General features: G+C 30.4%; 1 protein-coding gene and 1 long non-coding RNA gene across 5 annotated transcripts; one reads left to right on the forward strand and one right to left on the reverse strand.

Moving 5' to 3' along the window:
- Positions 1-6005: 6005 nt before the first annotated feature.
- Positions 6006-14528, reverse strand: LOC149399582 (agamous-like MADS-box protein MADS2). 3 transcript variants are annotated; one of them, XM_089612195.1, is made up of 8 exons: positions 14150-14528; positions 11346-11430; positions 10855-10952; positions 10603-10702; positions 8702-8743; positions 8553-8594; positions 6468-6577; positions 6006-6294 (listed from the first exon to the last, which is right to left on the reverse strand). In XM_089612195.1, exons 1-8 carry the CDS (start codon positions 14332-14334, stop codon positions 6198-6200), a joined length of 759 nt encoding a protein of 252 aa, XP_089468321.1. In that variant the 5' UTR covers positions 14335-14528; the 3' UTR covers positions 6006-6197. The 3 variants fall into 3 exon arrangements, with proteins under 3 accessions (XP_089468321.1, XP_089468322.1, XP_089468323.1); XM_089612196.1 differs by having other exon boundaries at positions 10855-10919; positions 14150-14527; XM_089612197.1 differs by having other exon boundaries at positions 10855-10916; positions 14150-14525.
- Positions 14529-17441: 2913 nt separating this feature from the next.
- Positions 17442-21133, forward strand: LOC149399583 (uncharacterized). 2 transcript variants are annotated; one of them, XR_016296600.1, is made up of 3 exons: positions 17442-17512; positions 18196-18554; positions 20623-21133. It is a non-coding gene; the product is annotated as an uncharacterized LOC149399583 (long non-coding RNA). The 2 variants fall into 2 exon arrangements; XR_016296599.1 differs by lacking the exon at positions 17442-17512 and adding an exon at positions 17904-18020.
- Positions 21134-21335: the final 202 nt, after the last annotated feature.

Consider the following 21335-nt stretch of genomic DNA (forward strand, 5'->3'; position numbering starts at 1 on the left):
AGAAGCATCTTTCCACAAGTCTTGCATACTGAAAAATTTGTTCCCTCTACCTTGACCTTGTTGTTGGCGTTACCTCCATTACCGGGATAAGTCCTTTTCTCCCCATTCCCATTTCCATGGGGTTGCGTTTTGAAGCCTTGATTGTTGTAGTTAGTTTTGTGGCTACTTGGTCGATTTGGCTTTTTATTGGTGTCGGGACCCTTGTTTTGAATTTTCTCCTTTTTCGAGCCTTGTAAAACTGAGTTCGTTCCTCCTTTACTTGGATCATGTGGTATTCGGTACTCGTAGGATTTGATAAAATCTAAGATGGTGGAAGATGGGTTACTTCCCTTTAACAATGGATTTATTCCGAAACAGCTCAAAACACCCTCATCCTTTTGCATCTTCTTCCCTTGGTGTATTTTGTTCCTCGATTCCTATATCTTAGTTTCTTGAGCTTTGAACCGATTGAGTGAAGTGGTGTTTGGAACCACTAGCTTTGGTCAAGCTATCAAGGCATGAAACTAAGATAGTGCTCTTAGTAATCCTTTAGAAGTACCAACTCAACTGAGATCACACTATTGGTATTTCTATTTACACTAAAAAAAAAAAATATTCTTCACATATTGCCGTAGAAGATTTCATTTGAACATGAAATAAGACATAATCATAACGTAAGATGGCATCTTGTAAGCCATTGAAAAATTCGTAAAAGAAAAATGTATAAATACAATCGGAATGGAGGTAATAACATCTTATAAATAAGGAAAAAAAAAAGAGCGGGGTTTTGTTTGGTAAGGACCACGATCCAATCATCCATAAAATAGACAAGTCTTTGGTTGTCAATAAAATAACGAAAACATCTTGACTTCTAGCTCTTCCGTAAACTTCACTACTAATTTCATTTCAATAATAATAAAAAAAAATTGCAACTAAAACATATTAAGCTTACTTGAGTAAGGGGGACAGCCGTGCGATCGAATAGCGAAAGGGGGTCGTAGGTTCGTTGCTCTGATACCAACTGTGACGACCCGACTTTTCGGACCGTCATACTTATCTTAATTCTCTTACTTTAAAAAAAAATAGTGGAAATTTTTTTTTTTTTAAACATCGTTTCATATATTTATAAAGTTTGGACTTTAAAATAAAACAATCTTTGGAAGATAACCAACACTTGAAATCTTACAAAATATTTAATGAAGATAAGAAAATTACTTAATTCGGAATTCCAAACTAAAGTAGATGGTTGGAAAATTCAACGGAAATAAAACCATAAAAATTTAATTTCAGTTTTGCAAAACTAATTAAACTTGGAAAGTATCTTAAGCATAAAAAATCTCAAACCGAATATTTAGAAAATTGCATAGCGGAAGTCTTTTAAATAAGCGAGCGGAACCACAACCCAACCCCTTAGCCATCGAACGCCGCTGATCCACCCTCCTCACTTGTTCATTTGTTGCTTACCTACAATACGGACGAATATACATAATATGAGCTAACGCTCAGCGAGAATAACTATGACTCACAAAAAGATGAGTAATGCGATGCATGATCCGGTTATTAGTGTTTTAAACTCTAAAAGTGTCATGGTCTTTCGTATCATAAGTCTTATCATATTTTATTCGGGGTGCCCCTAGAGTAGTCGTACCAATTTCAGTGTACACTTTGGAAACGAACTACGGGGCTGCGACCTCCCATAGTTCGCACCATCTAATAACATATCATATGAGAAAACTCCCTTTATGAGCCCGTAGGTCGGCTCGAGAGAATTCTCTTAATACCTCCGTAGCTCGAGGCGGTACGACTCTCTTACTTATCTTATCACTTGATTATTTGCGTTACATACAAAGATGACATATGACATAAACATAAATGAAACATGCTAATAAATAGAACATGTTATGCCAAAATTGTACTACACTCATACATAAACTCATCATAACGAGTCATAACATAATAATCACAATTCACTCAATAACATATACATGCACATAAGAGATATCACACAATCAATCATATAACACATATAAACCAATTCAGATCACACACTCATCGTAAATTAATTTTGAACTAATCCGTATTGTAGTGAGATTATTCTCACCTTGTTACGGGAACGTGCGACTTTAAACTATCGAACGATCGGAAACGTATTTGGCTCGGGACCTAAACGAAGAAAAAAAAATGAATAAAGCTTATCACTAACTATCTCTGGTACACTTAAAAAAATACATACAAGGCTGCTGGAAAAAGAATTCCAGAACTGAAAATTGGACATGAAAAGACCAAAATACCCTTAATCCTAAAGTATTGGGGAAAAAACGTTTTCTGGAAAAATTCTAAAAAAATTACAGAAGCTAGAGAATAAAAAACTGAACGTTTTCATCTTCAGTGGTGTTACCAAAATCGGATCCCAAATAACAGAACTAAATTAAAAGCATAAAATGTAAAAAGACGCTTTAAAAAAAAACTTCTGGAACCTATCTGCGCACTGGTCCAAAATTTCAGTTTAGAAATAGTTCTGCTAATTAAAAACTCATCAAAATTTTATCATATAATATAAACACATAAATGTAGCTTGTATAAAAATATCATTCAAAAATACATCTTCTAGGTATTTTAAAAAAAACAAGACATTGCTGATTGAATCAATGTAAAACTATATGCGCACCGATGGTAAATGTTTTTTTTATAAAATAAACCATTCAACTAAAAATCATAAAATTTTAAACACATACCGAAGACATCTATACTATTCAGGTATAAAAATTCCAAATCACCATTCCTTTGTTAGCTATTTTATTTTAAATCAAAACCTTGCTGTTTGAAACAGAAAACAAAAATTATGCGCGCTGATCATAATTGAATTTTTAGAAACAAAATGGTTTGTCCAAAAATTATGAAATTTAATATACATATTATAAACATCTTGATTATTTCGGTATAAAAAAATCAGACTAAAATAATATGCGTAGCTAATAATGATTCATATGTTTTCTTACTGCCTAAAATTTGACAAATACAACACGGTTAAGACTATATATATATTTTTTTTCTTCATAAATATATCATACCTAACAAAAATATGAACACCATAAGAGAGACCAGCAAAAATCTGAAAATACCTTGAGGAAAACGTGAAAGACTGCTCTTAATTCTTCTTAGAACCACAAATTAGGCGATATTAAGTCTTTGGGTTATTAGGGTTTGTCTTTACTGATAGGGAAAGGTATATAGGGGAGATAGAGAGATTCTACGAGAGAGGGAGGGAGAGGATTTTTGAAAGAAAAAGAAACTACTTTTGATTCATTTTTTTTTTTTGAAAAGGTTGTAGCAAAGGCCTAAATAAAATCGGTAGAAAAGGAATACTAATTGCTTCCTTAATACATTATTAGCTTTAATTGTAAAAAAAAAAAAAAAAAACATAAAAGTCAACTTTTGCTGCTAGGAACATTCTCTATCCGTAATACCTATATGCATATATATACATTTCATATACACACAAATATTAAAGTGGTAAGTCTACACAAATATACCCATGTATATAAAAAAAATTAAGACATAAATGTATATATTTTCTCCTTCTTTTCGTCGGTTACAGTAATTGCAAAGTATCCCACATTTAAAAAAAAGAAACTTAAATGTGTATATATATATATATATACATACATATATATTATCTCTTAGCTAATTTTTTTTTCTTTACCGCTTATATATATATATATATATATATATATATATATATATATATATATATATATATACTTAGAAAGTATGTTCTAATGGTAATATAAAACAGCCAAACGTGTATGAAGACCTATATAATATCATCATACATATTTAATATATAACTATATACATATATACCCATAACGATCTTTCATATATATATATATATATATATATATATATATATATATACAGATGTATATATATACACCTTAAAAATTCAATAATTTTTTTTTTATATTTCCCGACCTAAAAAAATAGCTCATATCAATCAACAGCGGAACAAGCTAAAGCATATACAGCAGTAGCACATAATAAACAACTCATAAATAAAATTCTCATACACCAAATTTTAAATTCTGAAATGGCTAAGTTTCGGGGTTTCACACCTAGAACATGTGAAGGAAAGTGAAAATTTATAGGAAATTAAAATAATACAGGGATTGAATGGATTTTTTTTTTAAATTGTTATATTTGAAAGTTATGGAAAATACTAGTGAAATAAAATGAAAACCCTAGCATTTTTTCATTTAATTTGATTTTCATTTTATTTGGATGTTCTAAAAATGTTAAATGAAAAATACAAAGAAAATGAATCCCAAATCAAATTTTATTCATACTACAATCTATATGAGAGCTTGTTTAATATATATTATGTGTAGCTTTAGAGAAGATAGATTGACAATCTACGGACTGGATTTCATAATTGATGCAGGGCAAATTGGGCTATAGTTTCAAGAATGTTGAGATCACTGAAACGGACAAAAGAGTAGTGTTTTCTGAGTGGAATCAACCTAGTAAACAAGACCCACATAGTGGGGTCTCGGGATTTAAGCCGAATTCTGACGTTTAGGCTTTCAAAATGACGTTTTGTGTTCTTCTCAATTAATTTAATTATAGCTTTTATTATTGTATTAAGTAGATTTAATTTATGCATTAATTTTCAGTTTTGGATTATGAAAAGTTTCTTGATACATTTATAAATCATGAGCACCTATTTTGTAATGGATAGATTTTTGATGCAATGAAAAAATTGAAACTTGAGTGTTTCTCCCAAATCCGAGCGCGTGAGCGAGCTCCGAGTTGATGCCCGAAAACCGGCATTCGTGCACGAATCAACGGTGATTGGATGCCCCGAGTCTAGCATTCACGAGCGAATCAATAGGCGAAGGAAGGTTCTTCGATCGGTTATTCGTGCGCGAATCAACGATCAAGTTCGACTATCCGGTTACGTTACTTTTTATTTTGGTTTTTATAAATCAATCTCCTATCTTTGAAATCTCCGCTGCATCAGTTGGTATCAGAGCCGAAGACGATCGTGAATCATGCAGATTTTTGCTGGATTCATTGACGACGACTCACACGTGTTCAAGATTGATGTCGAAGAAAAAGAATATTTCTTTGATCCAATCGGTGATCCTATCTACGATGAAAGCGACGATGAAGAAGAAATAATTGGTGAGCAATTGAGCAGTCCAACTTTTTATGAAGAACAAGAAGATGACGAAGAAAAACAAGAAGTCGTGAAGATAGCTATCACTCCAACGATTAATAGTCAAGCCGATCGAGCCCATGATGACTTCGTTGATGTGTCCTTTTTGTTTGAAGTGGTGTTTCGATCATCAGAATTCAAGAATAGCATCATCCTCCTTCCACACCACCTAAAGATGCATCGAATTCGAGGACGAATTCTGTCAAACACGGGGAGAATGATGCAGGGTAAATTGGGCTATAGTTTCAAGAATGTTGAGATCACTGAAACAGACAAAAGAGTAGTGTTTTCTGAGTGGAATCAACCTAGTAAACAAGACCCACATAGTGGGGTCTCGGGATTTAAGCCGAATTATGACGTTTAGGCTTTCAAAATGACGTTTTGTGTTCTTCTCAATTAATTTAATTATAGCTTTTATTATTGTATTAAGTAGATTTAATTTATACATTAATTTTCAGTTTTGGATTATGAAAAGTCTCTTGATGCATTTATAAATCATGAGCACCTATTTTGTAATGGATAGATTTTTGATGCAATGAAAAAAATTGAAACTTGAGTGTTTCTCCCAAATCCGAGCGTCGTGAGCGAGCTCCGAGTTGATGCCCGAAAACCGGCATTCGTGCGCGAATCAACGGTGATTGGATGCCCCGAGTCTAGCATTCACGAGCGAATCAATAGGCGAAGGAAGGTTCTTCGATCGGTTATTCGTGCGCGAATCAACGATCAAGTTCGACTATCCGGTTACGTTACTTTTTTATTTTTGGTTTTTTTAAGTCAATCTCCTATCTTTGAATCCTCCGCTGCATCAATAATGATAGCTAAGGCTATTAGTATTTGTTATATTGGTTCGACGTCATATATAGAATACAGTGAAAATGTCATAGTAGCTCACAAGCTACCAAATCCATGCAAATTACACGCGAAGTAGAAAAAAGTTCATTGTCTTTTTTTCCCCACAAGAGTATGATATTATTTAATCTTAAAGAGCAATAAAGACCTTTCAAAGGTCAAAGCATCTATCAATAGAAGCAGAGCCATCCATTAGGTTTTTCACACTCACTTGGTCTCTACCCGCTGTGTTGAGATTATCATTATAACTGCAAAATAATTACAACAAGAAAATAAATACGAACTAAATTCAATATATAGGTGATTAAATAGTTTATTAATATTCTTTTCAAAAATAACAAAATTCTACCAATGTTTGTATAATTATTGAGTCGATCCGAACCAAAATAATATTTAAAAGAAAGAGGGATATTACTTTTACCTAATATGCATAGCATAATCAGGTTGAAGAGGCTCAAAGTTGAATTCCATCGGTTGGTTAGCGAATGTACCATTTTGCCCTTCGGCATCACATACACTAACTTGCTCCAACTACATTTCATCATCAAGAAATATAATTAGACCCTAATTGTATATAATTTATTCTCTTTTATTACAAATTATGAAAAATATTTATTAATCAAACAATAACATAATAGCTCTTCGGTGTAACATTACTTTGATGCTCGTATATATGACAACATCAAGTGCAACTATGTACTTATGGAATAGAGGAATTATAATAACAATTAGTATTACGTGCAAAAAGTTCAATACTTAATATTGTATTTATGAAAAGTAAAGTATAAATAACATGAACACAAAATCAATAACATAAACGAACTACAAGCGAAAAAAACAGAGAAGAAAAACAGCATATCTACAACCAAGAATCAATGAATTAACAAATGGGATATATAACACACCCCGGAAATTCCATTTCAGTGTCTAGTTGTCAACTCTTTTGAGGAATTCATACGTGAAACACTTGCATTTAAATATAATGTACATTTAGCAAATTATAGAAGACACAATTTATTAGTAAAAATGTTATTGAGATTATGTTACACGAGCCGTTGTCTTAGTAATAATAGATTTCAAATCCATAAATTTTTCCACACGGTGAAGCTTAAAGGTTATTTTTGTAATTTTTGTTTCAGTACTATCTAATATTTTAGTGCTGATTGTGTATGTATGTTATAATTTACATTGCATATGCGTTATATCATCGTTAGGTATCGCGACATGGCATTTCTAACATGATACAAGATGATGGCTCCTTTTACAAATGACTCATCTTCTTGAACCGAATCTCGTTGACTAGATTGAAAATAATCAAATATCATAGGATGTTAATTATTACTATTAGATTTCGTTTCAAAATCATTTGACAATGGGAGAAATGATTGTGATCTTATAAATGATGTTAGTTCCTATTCTATTTTCCATACGAGATTTATAACGAACCTCAACAATAATATTAGCATGTCCTTTAGAGATAATTATACAAAATAACATTTTGAGACTAATTGATTAAAAAAATTGTGGAGGTTGTAAGTTTATAACAAAATAACCCAAGTTTTGAGTTTGTCTAGTTTATTTCTTACATTGTCTATAAATTTTGACATTTTATAAGGTAGGAGTGTGCACGATCCAGTTCGGTCTAAAATTGACCTCCAAATCAAACCGGACCGTTTTAAACGGTTTGAAATTTTTTAAACTTGATCGGTACGTTTAAGAAAATAAACTAAATTTAACCAAACTGTTTTAGATGGATCCGATCAGGTTTATACCGTTTACGTTTTAAGTTATTTTATTTTATTTTTTGTACAAACTTAATTAGAAAATAGAAAAAGAAAAAAAAAGCCAATTAATATTAACATAAACATATATTCATTAAAATGTCCAACTCAAATGAGTTCATACAAATTTAGAATTATTATTTTTTTTAACTTAAAAAATTAAGACCGGTCCGGTCCGATCTAAACCGTGGTCTAAAATTTTCAAATCAGACCGCGCCGTTTTAAACTGGTTTGAAAATCGGACCGTACCGAATTACACAAAAACCGATTTAAAACGGAGAGGTTGTTTAAAAACCAATGGTCTAATCCAATTTAGGTTTTTCATTTTTTTTTTTTTTTGCACACCCCTAGTACAATGTACCTAACTTTTTTTATCTCAATTATGGACTAGGTCCAGGTCCAAAAAAAATATTCACACTTGGTCATTGCATTTATTGTAAAATTCAAATATATATATTTTACTAATTTTAGATAATATCTTAACTATTTCGAAAATTTATAAGTTTAAATTAGTCATTTAGCTAGAAGAACGTCTTACATATATTTAGGCATTCAATATGCTTCGCAAAAACATAACATTAGCCTTCTTATATGGATACTTGAAAAATTAAATAATTATTTTAGAACAAAAACAAAAAAGCGCCAATGATCTTATTGTTTTAAATGAACAAGTTTTATTGTCAACGAAACGTATTAACGTAATTAACAGTAAACATTTAAATTACCTTCCTTTTCAGTTCACTGTTTACTTCAATCAAATCTTGTTCCTGCAAATTAAATTAATCCACATTTTTGTCTTTCAGAACCATATATATAAAACATTTAAAAAAAAAAAAAAATTTCTTGCTACACGTCAATCGTACAGCGCACATACCTTCTTTCTAAGAGCGGAGAGATCATCACTCAGATATTGGTTCTGCACGAATAAAAAACAGTGTACTCAGTATAGGACTGTTTTAAAAGACTGCTTTCATGCATATACCTAAACAGTGTCAATATATATTCAGAGTTTTCCTAACAGAAAATAAAGAGTAGCTAATTAGAAAATAAGATTAAAGTATAGGCAATGCAACCTTAGTTTTTCTCTGCTGGAAGCTGTTTACAGTAGTGTGATAATATAGAAGTCAAAATTATCACAATCAGAAAATGATAGTGTCTAATGGTATAAATACCCATCAAGACTCGTCTATATCATCTGAAAATTTATGCTTAAACTCTTATCTATATTCCACACACACGAGGGCATAAATGCTCTAGTTATTTCTGCTGTCCTTTTTCAATTTATTTATTGTTTATTTTATTTTAACCCTTCAACGTGGATGTGTACATAGTCTAGATTCAATCACTAAGTTCTAAAGCCTTTTTCTTGTACTTTTGACTATATCCTTATAGTGTATTCCTAAAAGCGACCATTATTCAATTTCAACTCTTTGTATATTTTGCACATATAAATACCATGTATGTTTCACATGTAAATCTTTTAGTAAGTTCCAGTAGCGCATGGATCTAAAACAATAAATTGTTTTGGGCCACAGTTATTTTATTTAAAAAATAAAAATATATAATACGTTTATTTTTTTTAAAGGGTGAAAAAATAAATTAAACATAATTATAAGAATCTCATATAAATGATATTTGACAAGATAAAATTTAATTCAATTTAATGTAAATTAACAGTGTATTTCATCTTGATTCTTTTTAATATTATCAATAAATTGTTACAATATTCTTAAATTGTAAACACTTTGTTAAGTAGTAATGTAAAGGAAATAATAAAAATTATAATACATTAGTTAGGATATTGTTCTTCTCAACTCTGGTTTATAACTTTTAACCTAAGCCGACATGGTTAAATCATTGCTTTTTTTTAACAACATAGTTGAATTTAACCATTCATTTAAATAATTTAAACGAATGGAGCAAAGTAGGAGGCTAATATGATTACAGTCCTATCAGGGCCTTCCGCGATATGCATCTCTCCATTCATTTTATGATGTTTTGCAAGCATAAGGCTTTTGTATGACCATAAAATTGTTAAAATTTACTCAGTTTGCTAAATTTAAATGTCGTTCCCTAAATTTTGTTTTGATCTCGATTTGATTTATCGTACCATGAGAGAATGTGTCACGGTGCTTTCCAAATACTAATTAATAAAAAATTCCTCAACCAACTAGAATTTAACCCTAATTAATTGTATCCATCATCATAACTTTGCACATACCTAATATAGAAGGGTGTACATTTTTTTTATTAAATTTGGCTAGCTATTAAATTTTGTTATTAAATAGCCAAATATATGCATTAATCAACTTATTAAATTAATTACTTAATCCTTAAATTGGTCCATGGTTAATAATCATGAACAATTTATTAACCTATTAATATTTATTAACCAGGTCTAACTATTATTTTTGTCAATTATATTCATGTCGTCAAATTTTTGGATACAAAAAAGTTGTGAAACTAATTATTTAAATGTGTCATGAGAAGTATTTAGCTATGCTGTCATATTTTAGCATGTATTATTTACTGAACTACTTTCTTATATTATGTTTACCATAACTTTGAAACTTATATATATTGCCAAACAACTTATTATGTTGCCTTCAATATCTTTTGTTTTGATCACACCCGGTTTATATGATCACAACTCTCTCTCTCTCTCTCTCTCTCTCTCTCTCTCTCTCTCTCTCTCTCTCTCTCTCTCTCTCTCTCTCTCTCCATATATATATATATATCAATCAAATTTTAACTGTTAAATACTATTAGGAATACCTTTATTGACCTAATTTGCTTTAATGCCATGTCAAGCTTATGCTCAAGATGTCCAAGGTCCTTCAGTCCCAATTGCTCCAAATCCTCCCCAAGAAGGTGCCTAAAAATGTAAGAATATCCTTAAAATATTTATTTTATATTAACATGGAAATCGTATATGTATATAAACATCATCGCACAGTCACACTGAGTGCAATTTTTTTTAATGAATTCAATTAAACCTCCGATTTATTATCGAGTAATTAATATTACCTCTGGGTGCGTCGCAGGCTCTCGACTTTTGCTTTCAGCCTTAAGTACTCTTGGTAGCTGCTCTGCTGATTGTGAAACTCACCGTGATTAGTTATAGACTGAATTATATATAAAAGATGTGTTCATATATATATATGGAAACAATATATAATATATATCTCATTTCACTAACACTTGATCACATACAAAATAAAAAAAAAAAAATCATATCATTAGGCCTCAGAGCCCTTAATAATATTGCTTACCAATCAGATGTTATTATCAGTAGGTCCACGCACATGAGAAAGTTTTATTTCAATTAAATTTTGTAGAGCTCCGAATTAAAAAAAACTGTCCAGTTATTATATATAGTATGACAAAATTAATAAATGATACAACCAAAAAATGAAATATGGCTTACTATAAATGACTTTCATAGTCTCCCTTTTTTAAGGTCCTGTCACATTTGTCCACAGACATTGTAATTTAGTGTAAATACTTTACGCATATACCTGTGAAATATTTTCCTTTCCAGATTGTATTCCATCCTGACCTCCATAGCAACAGCTTTCATACCTTTCAATTGTCTTGGCCATGCTGGATCATGATTATCAACAAGAATTAGCTTTCTTAGACTATAAGATGAATTGGACCCACTAAACGCTTATCATATATATGTATATATATTGATTAAAAATCAAATCTCTTAAAAATCAAATCTCTTGGACTGATCATGGTGATAATTTATCAGTACTACTTACGTGGTAACAGTGTTCATTAATTATTACTTTATTGTGCTATATGTGTGTAGTGTACTGTTCTCTTCAAATTATGCTCCAATTGGTCGACTTTACCAAAGTCATATAGTGAATTATGGACCTCTTTATCCCATGGCGTATATGGAAAAAGGGTATATTTGATAATATAAAAAAAAAAAAAACATAAGGGGGGTATAAAAATTATTCAGGGTGTACATGAAAAAAAAATCATATAAATTTGGGTTAAATGTATAAAATTGATAAATTTTGTGGTAAAAGTTTAATTTTCAAAAAAATGCGCGCGCAGATGCACCGCCAGATCCTTAGTTATCTCCGCCCTTGGCTCTATCAAACCTGCTTAAAGATATATAAAGAGATTTACAAACTATATATGATACATCAACCCTTTGTTTCTGTGTGTGTGTATAACTACTGTTTCCTTATCTCTTTCCCTCGGAAAATCACCTTTGGAAGAATTTTTTTTATCATGAAACTTGTGAAAACTTTTAAGATAGTATACCCTTTCAAGTCACATTGCCTTCGCATTAGTACTATAATGACAGTTTAGTATGACATTATGTCATTGACATATGTAATCTTTGTACTTGCAAGAAATTCTCTCTCTTAGAACTATGAAAGACTTATTTGAAGATTATGAAACACTATCAATTTCTTTTGACTCATAAAATAGATCATAAGTAAGAACGACATACAATGAGAGATTAAGAGATTAAGTGAACCTGTTAACATATGCACACCAATTATTGACCAAGGGATAAACTAAGATTCAACTTTTTAAAGAAAAATGTGAAGCAAGTGTATAAAGATATATATATATATATATATATATATATATATATATATATATATATATATATATATATAAACTTTTAGGAAAAATAATGAAACATGTTGTCAAATTTATTTTGTCTAGATTTATAAACCAAGGCCCCATATAATTTTGTCTAGAATTTTTTTTTTTTTTTTTTTTTTCTGTATGCATGATGCTAATTTTCTCTAGAATAAAACACACATGACTTCTCAATCACATCAAGCCTGCTTGAATGGTCATAAATTTCAAACTTTATATCAAATATATTCTTTATTCTTAACTAGTTGCATTATCTTGAATCCTTTGCAGTCTGATTTCCAAGAAAAAAATATGCCACTCAGAAGAATAAAATCAAGTAATCAACTGAGTAAGCATGACTGAATATACAAACAAGCAAAATCTCAATACCACCATATATCATGAATATTCTTCTAAAATAAAATAATAAAAATAGAATACACTATTAGACACATGAAAATCCTAAGGAAAAGTGAACGCAAACTCACTTCATTTTTTTTTTCGCTCAAAAAACACAGAATCACTTGACCAAAGGATTAAAGTACTATATGTATAATAAAATTAAATTAAATCGATCGAGTCGATCATTAATAATGTACAAAGTGACTTCTCTAAGAAACTTTTATAACAAATTCCACATATATACTTTGAATTCGAAAATGAAATTAACAGTCATATATTGACACATCATGTCACTCAAAAACGAATTTAGTACATACAAATTTGATAGATCGGATCAAAATAGAGACTAGACTGGGTTGAATTTCATTTTTATTGCTCTTAATATCTTACACATCAAAGAAGAGCTTGCAAGCTAATTAACGTCCTTAAAATATACGCTTCGTCAACTGTAAGTTTAAGTACAAAAGATCATAAATATTCCTACTGTTACATTGTTTAATGAAAATACTAGAAATTAATATAAATGATTATATAGAAACATAACCTTGGTGCGCATGTAATAGTTGAATATTGTTGGATGAAAAACAAAATCAAAAGTGCTCTAATTCAAATGTATTAAATTATATAAATCTAAGAATAATGTTACAACATTCGAAATGGTAGTTTCATCACCAATCAGGTAGATGAAAAAGTAGTAATTACTCAGAAAATTAATATAAAAGAAGAGTAGCAAAAATAAGAAAAAGAGTAAATATATAACTATAATTACAGAATAGATTAGAGAACAAATCATATAAATTGTAAAAAAAAAAATCATATAAATGATATATGCTTCTAAGTATTGATAATCATAGCTTTTTTTTGGTACAATTTATGACTCATAATTAAAGGATCTATCTTTTTGAACCAGATCTCTTGATTCAAGAATGTTACTAAATGAAAAAAAAAAAAAAAAAATTATATGAAAATATCAAAGAGTTAATCGGATCACTGAAGAAGAGTATCGAATACTCAGTTCTCCCTCTTTATTAACTCTTTCTATTATTATTTTTTGGAAATATTATTACAAATACAAAATTTCAAACCCAGACATATCATCGTTTAATGTGAATGTTTCTTTTTAGAAAGAAAAGGAAAAAAAGGACAATAGCTGAAAAACACAGTACAAAACCCAAGATCGCAATACCAAAAATACACCCAACACCATAACAAAAACTCTCACCCAGTTAACCGTAACTAAAAGTAGATCTGTTTAATATATTCACATAAAAATAGATTAAAAATAAGAATCAAATAACATATATACCTAGAGCCACTGCAAAACTCATAGAGCTTGCCGCGATTGGAGAAAATAATGAGTCCAACCTCAGCGTCACACAGAACTGAGAGCTCATAAGCTTTCTTCAAAAGCCCATTTCTTCTCTTAGCAAAAGTGACTTGACGATTAATCTTGTTCTCGATCCTCTTCAGCTCAACTTTTCCTCTTCCCATACTTATAGATAGGACTGTAATTTTTTTCTTCTTCTTTTTTTTTTTTGCGATCTTCTACTTCTTCCTCTTTTAGGGTATTGTATTTTCTGGCCCTCTTATGCAAAAGACGTACGAGCGCTAATTATAGGCTCCAATATGTTTTTGTGTTCCAAGAGAGGAAACGATAAAAGAACACCATATCCGGAGAGAGAAAAAAAAGGGTTTGGGAGAAGGGTTGTAATGATAATAATTATTATTATGTTTATTATTATTATTTTTTATTTTTTTTTAATAGAACGGATATTATGTTTATTATTTTAGTTGATATAATTTCTTTTATTATCAATGCAAATATCAGAGACATGTACTTTTTGCTTTGACTCCACTATCAGTTAACTTTGTGTAATTAGTTCTTAAGATTCCAAGAAAAGTAAAAAAAACATATAACTGTGACAGAAGAAGAGAGTACACTTGTTACTATTTATCTACTGAACTATAAATATTCATTCATTTACCATGGAATAGAAAAATGTGGCTCTAAATGGCCACATATCACTTCCCTATCACTTCTTGTATTTCTAATTTCTTTTCTTTTTTTTCGAAATTTGCTATCAACTTAAGACATGGAACGAATTTCATTTTAACAAACGTTTCAATCTTTCTAAAAGAATAGCTTTAAAGCTGTGGCAAATGAAATCACTCAATAAAGTATTTCCATTTTAGCATGATTTTAGCCACATTATATCATTTCGGGCTCCAAAATGGTGTATTTCCATTTTTATTTGTTGTTATTTTCATATTTCGGTATAAAAAAAAGTTAGAAAATTCGTTTTTTTTTCTCGTGGTTGTTCTTCATCTTTTCTAACCCTTAATCTACATCACTCTCTCTTGGTTGGTTTTGTAGGATTTTCTAATTTTTTCTTTCAAATTGCTTAGTTAATAATCAATCATAACTGTTAATAATCAGTAACATGTATTTTTGTTTGGTTGATTTTTTATGAATTTTCAGTTAATTTTGGTTAATTATCATTAATAGGGCGCTATAGTATGGTTTCGGATTTTGTTCTTTTGAATTATCAATAAATTTTTCGTTAATTATAGTTAAAATTTTAAATTATCGTTAGTTATCATTAATAAATAATTGTGTTTTCAGATTTTTGGTCCGGTAACAATTTTAATTTTTTTTTATATAAAAGAGGAATTTATGTGTAATGATTTTGTTTTTGAATTTTTAAAAATAATTAATTGCATGTATTTTAGGGAAGTAGTTACTTAATTTGTGGGATTTTAATTATTTTCTTTTTTAATTTATGAAAATACATTAAAGAGCATTTGGGTAATAGACTAACATGTCATGGCTAATTAATTAAATGTTTTAAAATGTTTGTCTGATTGAAATTACAATCTTTCAAAATGGTGGTTGGTTGGATCTGAGGTGGTAGTAGATCTGGGTTTTTGTGGTTGGTTTTTCTGCTTTAGCGGCTGGTTTTTGGTTTTTGGTTTTTGGTTTTCAGTTTAACTTTAGGGTTCTTGGTTGGAGTATGGATCATTTCAATTTTTATTATGTTTGTTTTGTTTTGGTTTGTTTTGGACTCGGATTAGCCGTAGTCTCAACTCCCGTAGTGGATTTCCTGTTAGGTTTTTATCTATGCAAGTTGAAGAGCCACCCTATTCGTGGTTTTCGGACCGAGTTTGGTTGGATTTTTCCATCGCCATTCTTTGGGTTTTTTAACGAGCCTCTTGTGTGCTCTATTGGTGCTTGTAATTCTTCCCGTTGTCGGAAGTTTGCACATTTCGTACTTTTACCGGAATTTAATGTTAGATTAACCTCGACTTAGGTCTTGGTAATCCATGTACTAAGGTGTTATTCTCTTGTATTGATGGGTTTTTTATCCAATTTTAATGGAAAATCCGTTCTATTAAAAAAAAAAAAAAAAATGGTTGGGTTTTTTTTTTTTTTTTTTTTTTTATTTATGGTGTTGGTGTCGTTTAATAACTAATACAAACGAAAATAGTAATTGGTCATGTCTAGTAGTTGTCCTATATATCTCTAACAACTAGGGTTGCTACGTGTCAGTAGACGGATAGACGAGGACCACCACAAGCATTAACAAGTTTCTGAAATGAATTATTATAGCTAGCTTATTTGTGATTATAATTAGTATAATTCACCATTATTATCATATACTAACGCACGAAAATTAGTATAAAATCAGTTGGGGCTAAGAATTTAGAATCCTTGATCTATCGTGAATGTGTAGGATTTTATATAAAAAACTCGATCGGCTATATTAATGATATAAGCAAAGCTTAATTGCTAAATAAACTTTGCCCTAATTCTGCCTAAATTGGGAAACTACGAAAAATATAGTGATTGAAACTTGAAAGGCAACAGATTTTAGAGTGTAGTGCTAGCTACATATGTTAAGTTCAATGTGTCCTAATTTGGGTCTTCTTGTAAGATTTTTTTCCCCCTAATAAGTGAAATATGAAGAAAACTTATGATTAAAGTTGAACATATTCTTGAGTTGTAGAGTTAAGTATTGGTAAGATTGTGAAGACTTTGCAACGACTATGTTGAAAGTCAACATGTGATTTAGTGTGTGTGTGTATATATATATATATATATATATATATACAAGCAAAATATCCCGCGCGTTGCCGCGGATTGCTTCATATATTTTTATATTAATAAGTTAAGAGATATTAAAAATATTATTATTGTTTGTGGGCTTTTTTTATATTATTATCGCTAAGAAAAGCTCTAAGAACCATTTTGTGGCATTATAACTATCAAATTGAAAGATAATTTTTTTTATATAAGTCCCTTAATATCAAAATCTATTTACATTACAATTTTGAAACTTTGAAGTAATTAGGCAAAATTTGGACAAATATGAAATGCAATAAAATCCTTCACAATAATCTCAATTGTAAAAATAATTTTAAAGCCCATTTAAAAAATCCCAGAAGCCCAGCCCAACAGTCTTTTCTCCAACTCAATTCTTGATGTTATATTTGTTTAACAATATGCTAATACTCTGATTCTTTTAATTTTTTTTTTTTTTTTTGCGTTTGTCAATCAAGAGAAAAGTAAAGGACCAAACACATTAATGTCGGATATTAGGGTTAAGAAAAAGAGTCTCTCTCAAGTTTCGAATTTGGGAAGAAGGGAATTCAAAGCAATTCCAACTTACCGGTTTGTCTTCGTAATACTCTCTCACTATATATCTAATTTACCTTATTTTGTTCTGAATTTGAAAATACAAATTCGAGCTAAATTGCTGCATTAGTAATTTGACATTTAGAGAGGTTGTTCTTCAATAGCTGAATTTATGGTCCCAAGTATTTTTCACATATTTCTTTAATTACCAAGTCATTGTAGGGGTTGCTTCAATTGGAAGATAGTAAAGAAACATTAAGTTGGTAAAAAATAAATCTGATTTATGAATTATTTTATGCATCACATTTGTGTCTTAAAATTGAAAGATACAAATGAAACTGTAACTCGAGCTAAAAAAAAATCAGAACTAAAAAGAAAAAGAAATAACGAATACATATATGTTTTGCTCAGAGAAAACAACATATCTCTTTTACTTTACTTTTGAATATCTCGTCCATTCTCTCTCTCTCTCTCTCTCTCACTCACTCTCTCTCTCTACGTCAGCGATTAGGTTAGGGTTTTTAAAATCTTTCCATCGAAATTGGTAAGATTTTCTTGATTTCTCTTGATTGTATTTTTTTTTTCTCGCTCTCAGATTAGGTTTTTTTTTTTCTCATTCTCTCGTTCCCTTTCCTATTAGGTTTCCTTTTTCTGTTTCAAAAACTACACCTTTCCTTTTAGACTGTTTATTTATTTGATAATTCCCCGTGTTTGTCAAGGTTGGATGTGGAACCGCTCTGCGCCAATGTCGAGGTTGAAGATCGAGCTGGAATCTAGCTCGTCCAGGTCGCTTTGCTTCTTAGTGATGGAAGTTTGGTAAGATTTCATTTTGATTTGTTCAAAATTTTCAGGGTTCCTTATTTTTTTAGACGATTTTATTTTATTTTGTCTCTGAATTTTCTCAATTCGAGAGTTTGATTATATGGAAGTGTTATTCAAAAAGCTCAGAATTCTCGAGATCTCAATCAATTTGGAAGCTATGTTCCTGCTATGATTTCGTATTGATATGATTGATGTGTGGTAAAAAAAAAGGCATTCTTTGGCGAAATGGGTTAGTTGAACTGCAAGCGCTTTTCAGGTATTGGGATTTCTTAGTCATACATCCGCATTTATATTTTACAAATTCGGTATTAACAGACACTACTAGAAAAAGAAGAATTGGTGGCACTTGAACAATGGCACTTATTTAAAAAACTGTCGTCTATTCAAAAAAATTGGTGGCAATGATATATAAAATGCCGCTAAAACATTGTTAAGCTAAAAGACGGCATGCATAAATCAATTGCCACTAAAACCTAAAAAAGATGGCACTCATAACCGCCATAAAAAATATATGTGATTTTATAAATTTGTATTTAGTCACAAAATTTTTAAATTCTATTTCCCAAAATTAATTACAAGTATTTAGTAAATAAAAACCGAAACTCAACTTTTTCCCGCCGTCAAATTTGCACTAAATTATTTTCCCTCTTCATCTTTTTATCATAGTGGTTGCTTTTCCTATATTTTCGTTGGATTTTTTAAATTAGCTCATATTTTTTCGTAGTAGTTACATACCACTATCTTGTGAAAACAAAATCAGGGAAACTTCTATATTCTTTCAATCAAAAGCATTATTTCTTACATTCAAATTGAATGATTCAATTCAGCAAATGTGATTTTATTTTATTCTTATTTGCAGTTTCACCTCGCCGATCAATGGACAACCATTGTGGACTTCGTCGCTCGATGGCAACACCATGCTCCGGGGATACATCCGACGCGGCGGCAGTGAAGGAAGATAAAGTGAAGTTGAGCTCAGTCTTGGGGAAGGAAAGAGGTGATAAGGAAGTTCAGTCCCAAGGTTTTAGAATATAGCAAGGACAAGGAATAACGTGGACAGAAAGGGGACTGAGAGATTGGATAGAGGATACGCGCCGCGCCAATGGTTTGTTTCGAGAGGGAAGTGTCGGTGAAATGTAGAGGTCCGACGAGGTCTTTCTGTTGCACGAGATATGTTCGATGAAATGTCTCAACGAGTTGCAGGAGGAAATCATATGTATTTGTCAAATTTTTTAATTGTTGATGTTTGTTTTATAAGTAGAAATATAATGTCTCATTCAGTGGTTGAAATTTTTTTGTTCATTTTATCAGTTCCCAGGATTTCATGCTTCCTTGATGAAGAGTGTTTCCTGGTGTTGGGAGCAATTTGATGATCCATAAGAACTTCCACGATGATGCTGGAGATATTTTATTGTTTACTTTTGCAATTGAGAGGGTGATTTTTAGTTACAAAAATCCTTCGGGATATTTTGGAGGAATTCAGTTCTTTTTTTTTTTTTTAGATGTTGATCAAAGATTTGATTGTTATGCTTTTATAATTTGATGCAAATTTTTCTATATATTGGATTACGAACGAACACTGTTTACAAATTAAATGATAATGTTCAATAATAATTTCTTTGGGACAAAGTATTCAACAATTAATTGAAAAATAAATAGTATCCACAAACAAAAGACCAGTTATTATTAATATTTAACTAAATCAAAATTTAAATTATTAATGTGTTTTTAGTGGCGGTTATATAGAAACCGCCATCTAAATTTGACCGCCACTAAAATCACAATAACTTTTAGTAGCATTCAGATAGATAGCACTTTTTAAGCGCCATCTTTTATTTATAGTAGCACTTAAAATCCGCCGCCTATTGTCATTTTCCTAGTAGTGAGATGCTTTATTTTTTGTATTTGCCTGGTGATAGAAATATGTTAAGCATTGCTCAATATATTGTAATTCATAGCTCTTTATTTTACGTGAAAGCTTGCTGAAAATATGACAGATATGTTGATTTGTTTTTTTAGCTATTGAATAATTGAGTATCATCTTATATGTTGAGCATTTGAGTTTTCTTCAAAGAGAAAATCAGGCTTGTACATGAAAGCTTGCTGAAAACATTATGTTGGCAGATATGTTGATTTGTTTTTTTAGCTATTGAATATTTGAGTATCATCTTATATGTTGAATATTTGAGTTTTCTTCAAAGAGAAAATCAGGCTTGTACATGAAAGCTTAAAGAGAAAATCTTTTGGCTATTGAATATTTGTTTTCTTCAAAGAGAATATTGGGCATGTACATGAAAACGTGCTGAAAACATTTATGTTGGCAGATATGTTGATTTGTTTTTTTAGCTATTGAATATTTGAGTATCAGGCAGAGAGAATCACGCTTCAAAGAGAATCAGGCAAGATTTGTTATGGTTAATTTTGTAGGCAATGAACTGAGGTTTTTTTTGTCTAAGGGTCTGATTTTTGCTTTGTTTTCTGTATAGATTTGAGCAAGGTTTGGTAGCTATATATATAGACTAAAATGACTGACGTCAAAATTCCAGAATTTTCAGGATAAGAAGTAGAGTCCAAAAATCCAAAAATTTCAGGATAAGAATCCAAGACATTCTGTCATCTGCGACATGTGCGACATTTATCTAGAAGTCTCCTTACAATTTTTTTTTTTTTTTTTTATCTAATAGCCTGAGTGGCAATTTTGTAATATCACTAAATGGCAAGTTATGTAATTATAAGAATTTTAAGGGGCAAATTCGTCACTTCACTTTTAGACGTAACAGTAAAATGAGTCTGTATGAACAGTAAAACTGCGTTTCTCTTTATATATATATATATATATATATATATATATATATATATAGAGAGAGAAAGAGATCAATTCAATTTAGGGATTATTCCTATTCTATAACCTCCACAATGATTTTGGACCAAAATCAAATAAGTTCAATTTAATCCTAAACTATGACTATCTATTTTCTTTAAGTACAAAAATACCCTCAATAACTCACTGTGACTTTTTATTGACATTAATACAAAT

This window comes from Urtica dioica, chromosome 4, assembly GCF_054948205.1.
Source record: "Urtica dioica subsp. dioica isolate 48M chromosome 4, U.dioica_male_clone48M_v1_H2, whole genome shotgun sequence".
NCBI classification, from domain to species: Eukaryota; Viridiplantae; Streptophyta; class Magnoliopsida; order Rosales; family Urticaceae; genus Urtica; species Urtica dioica.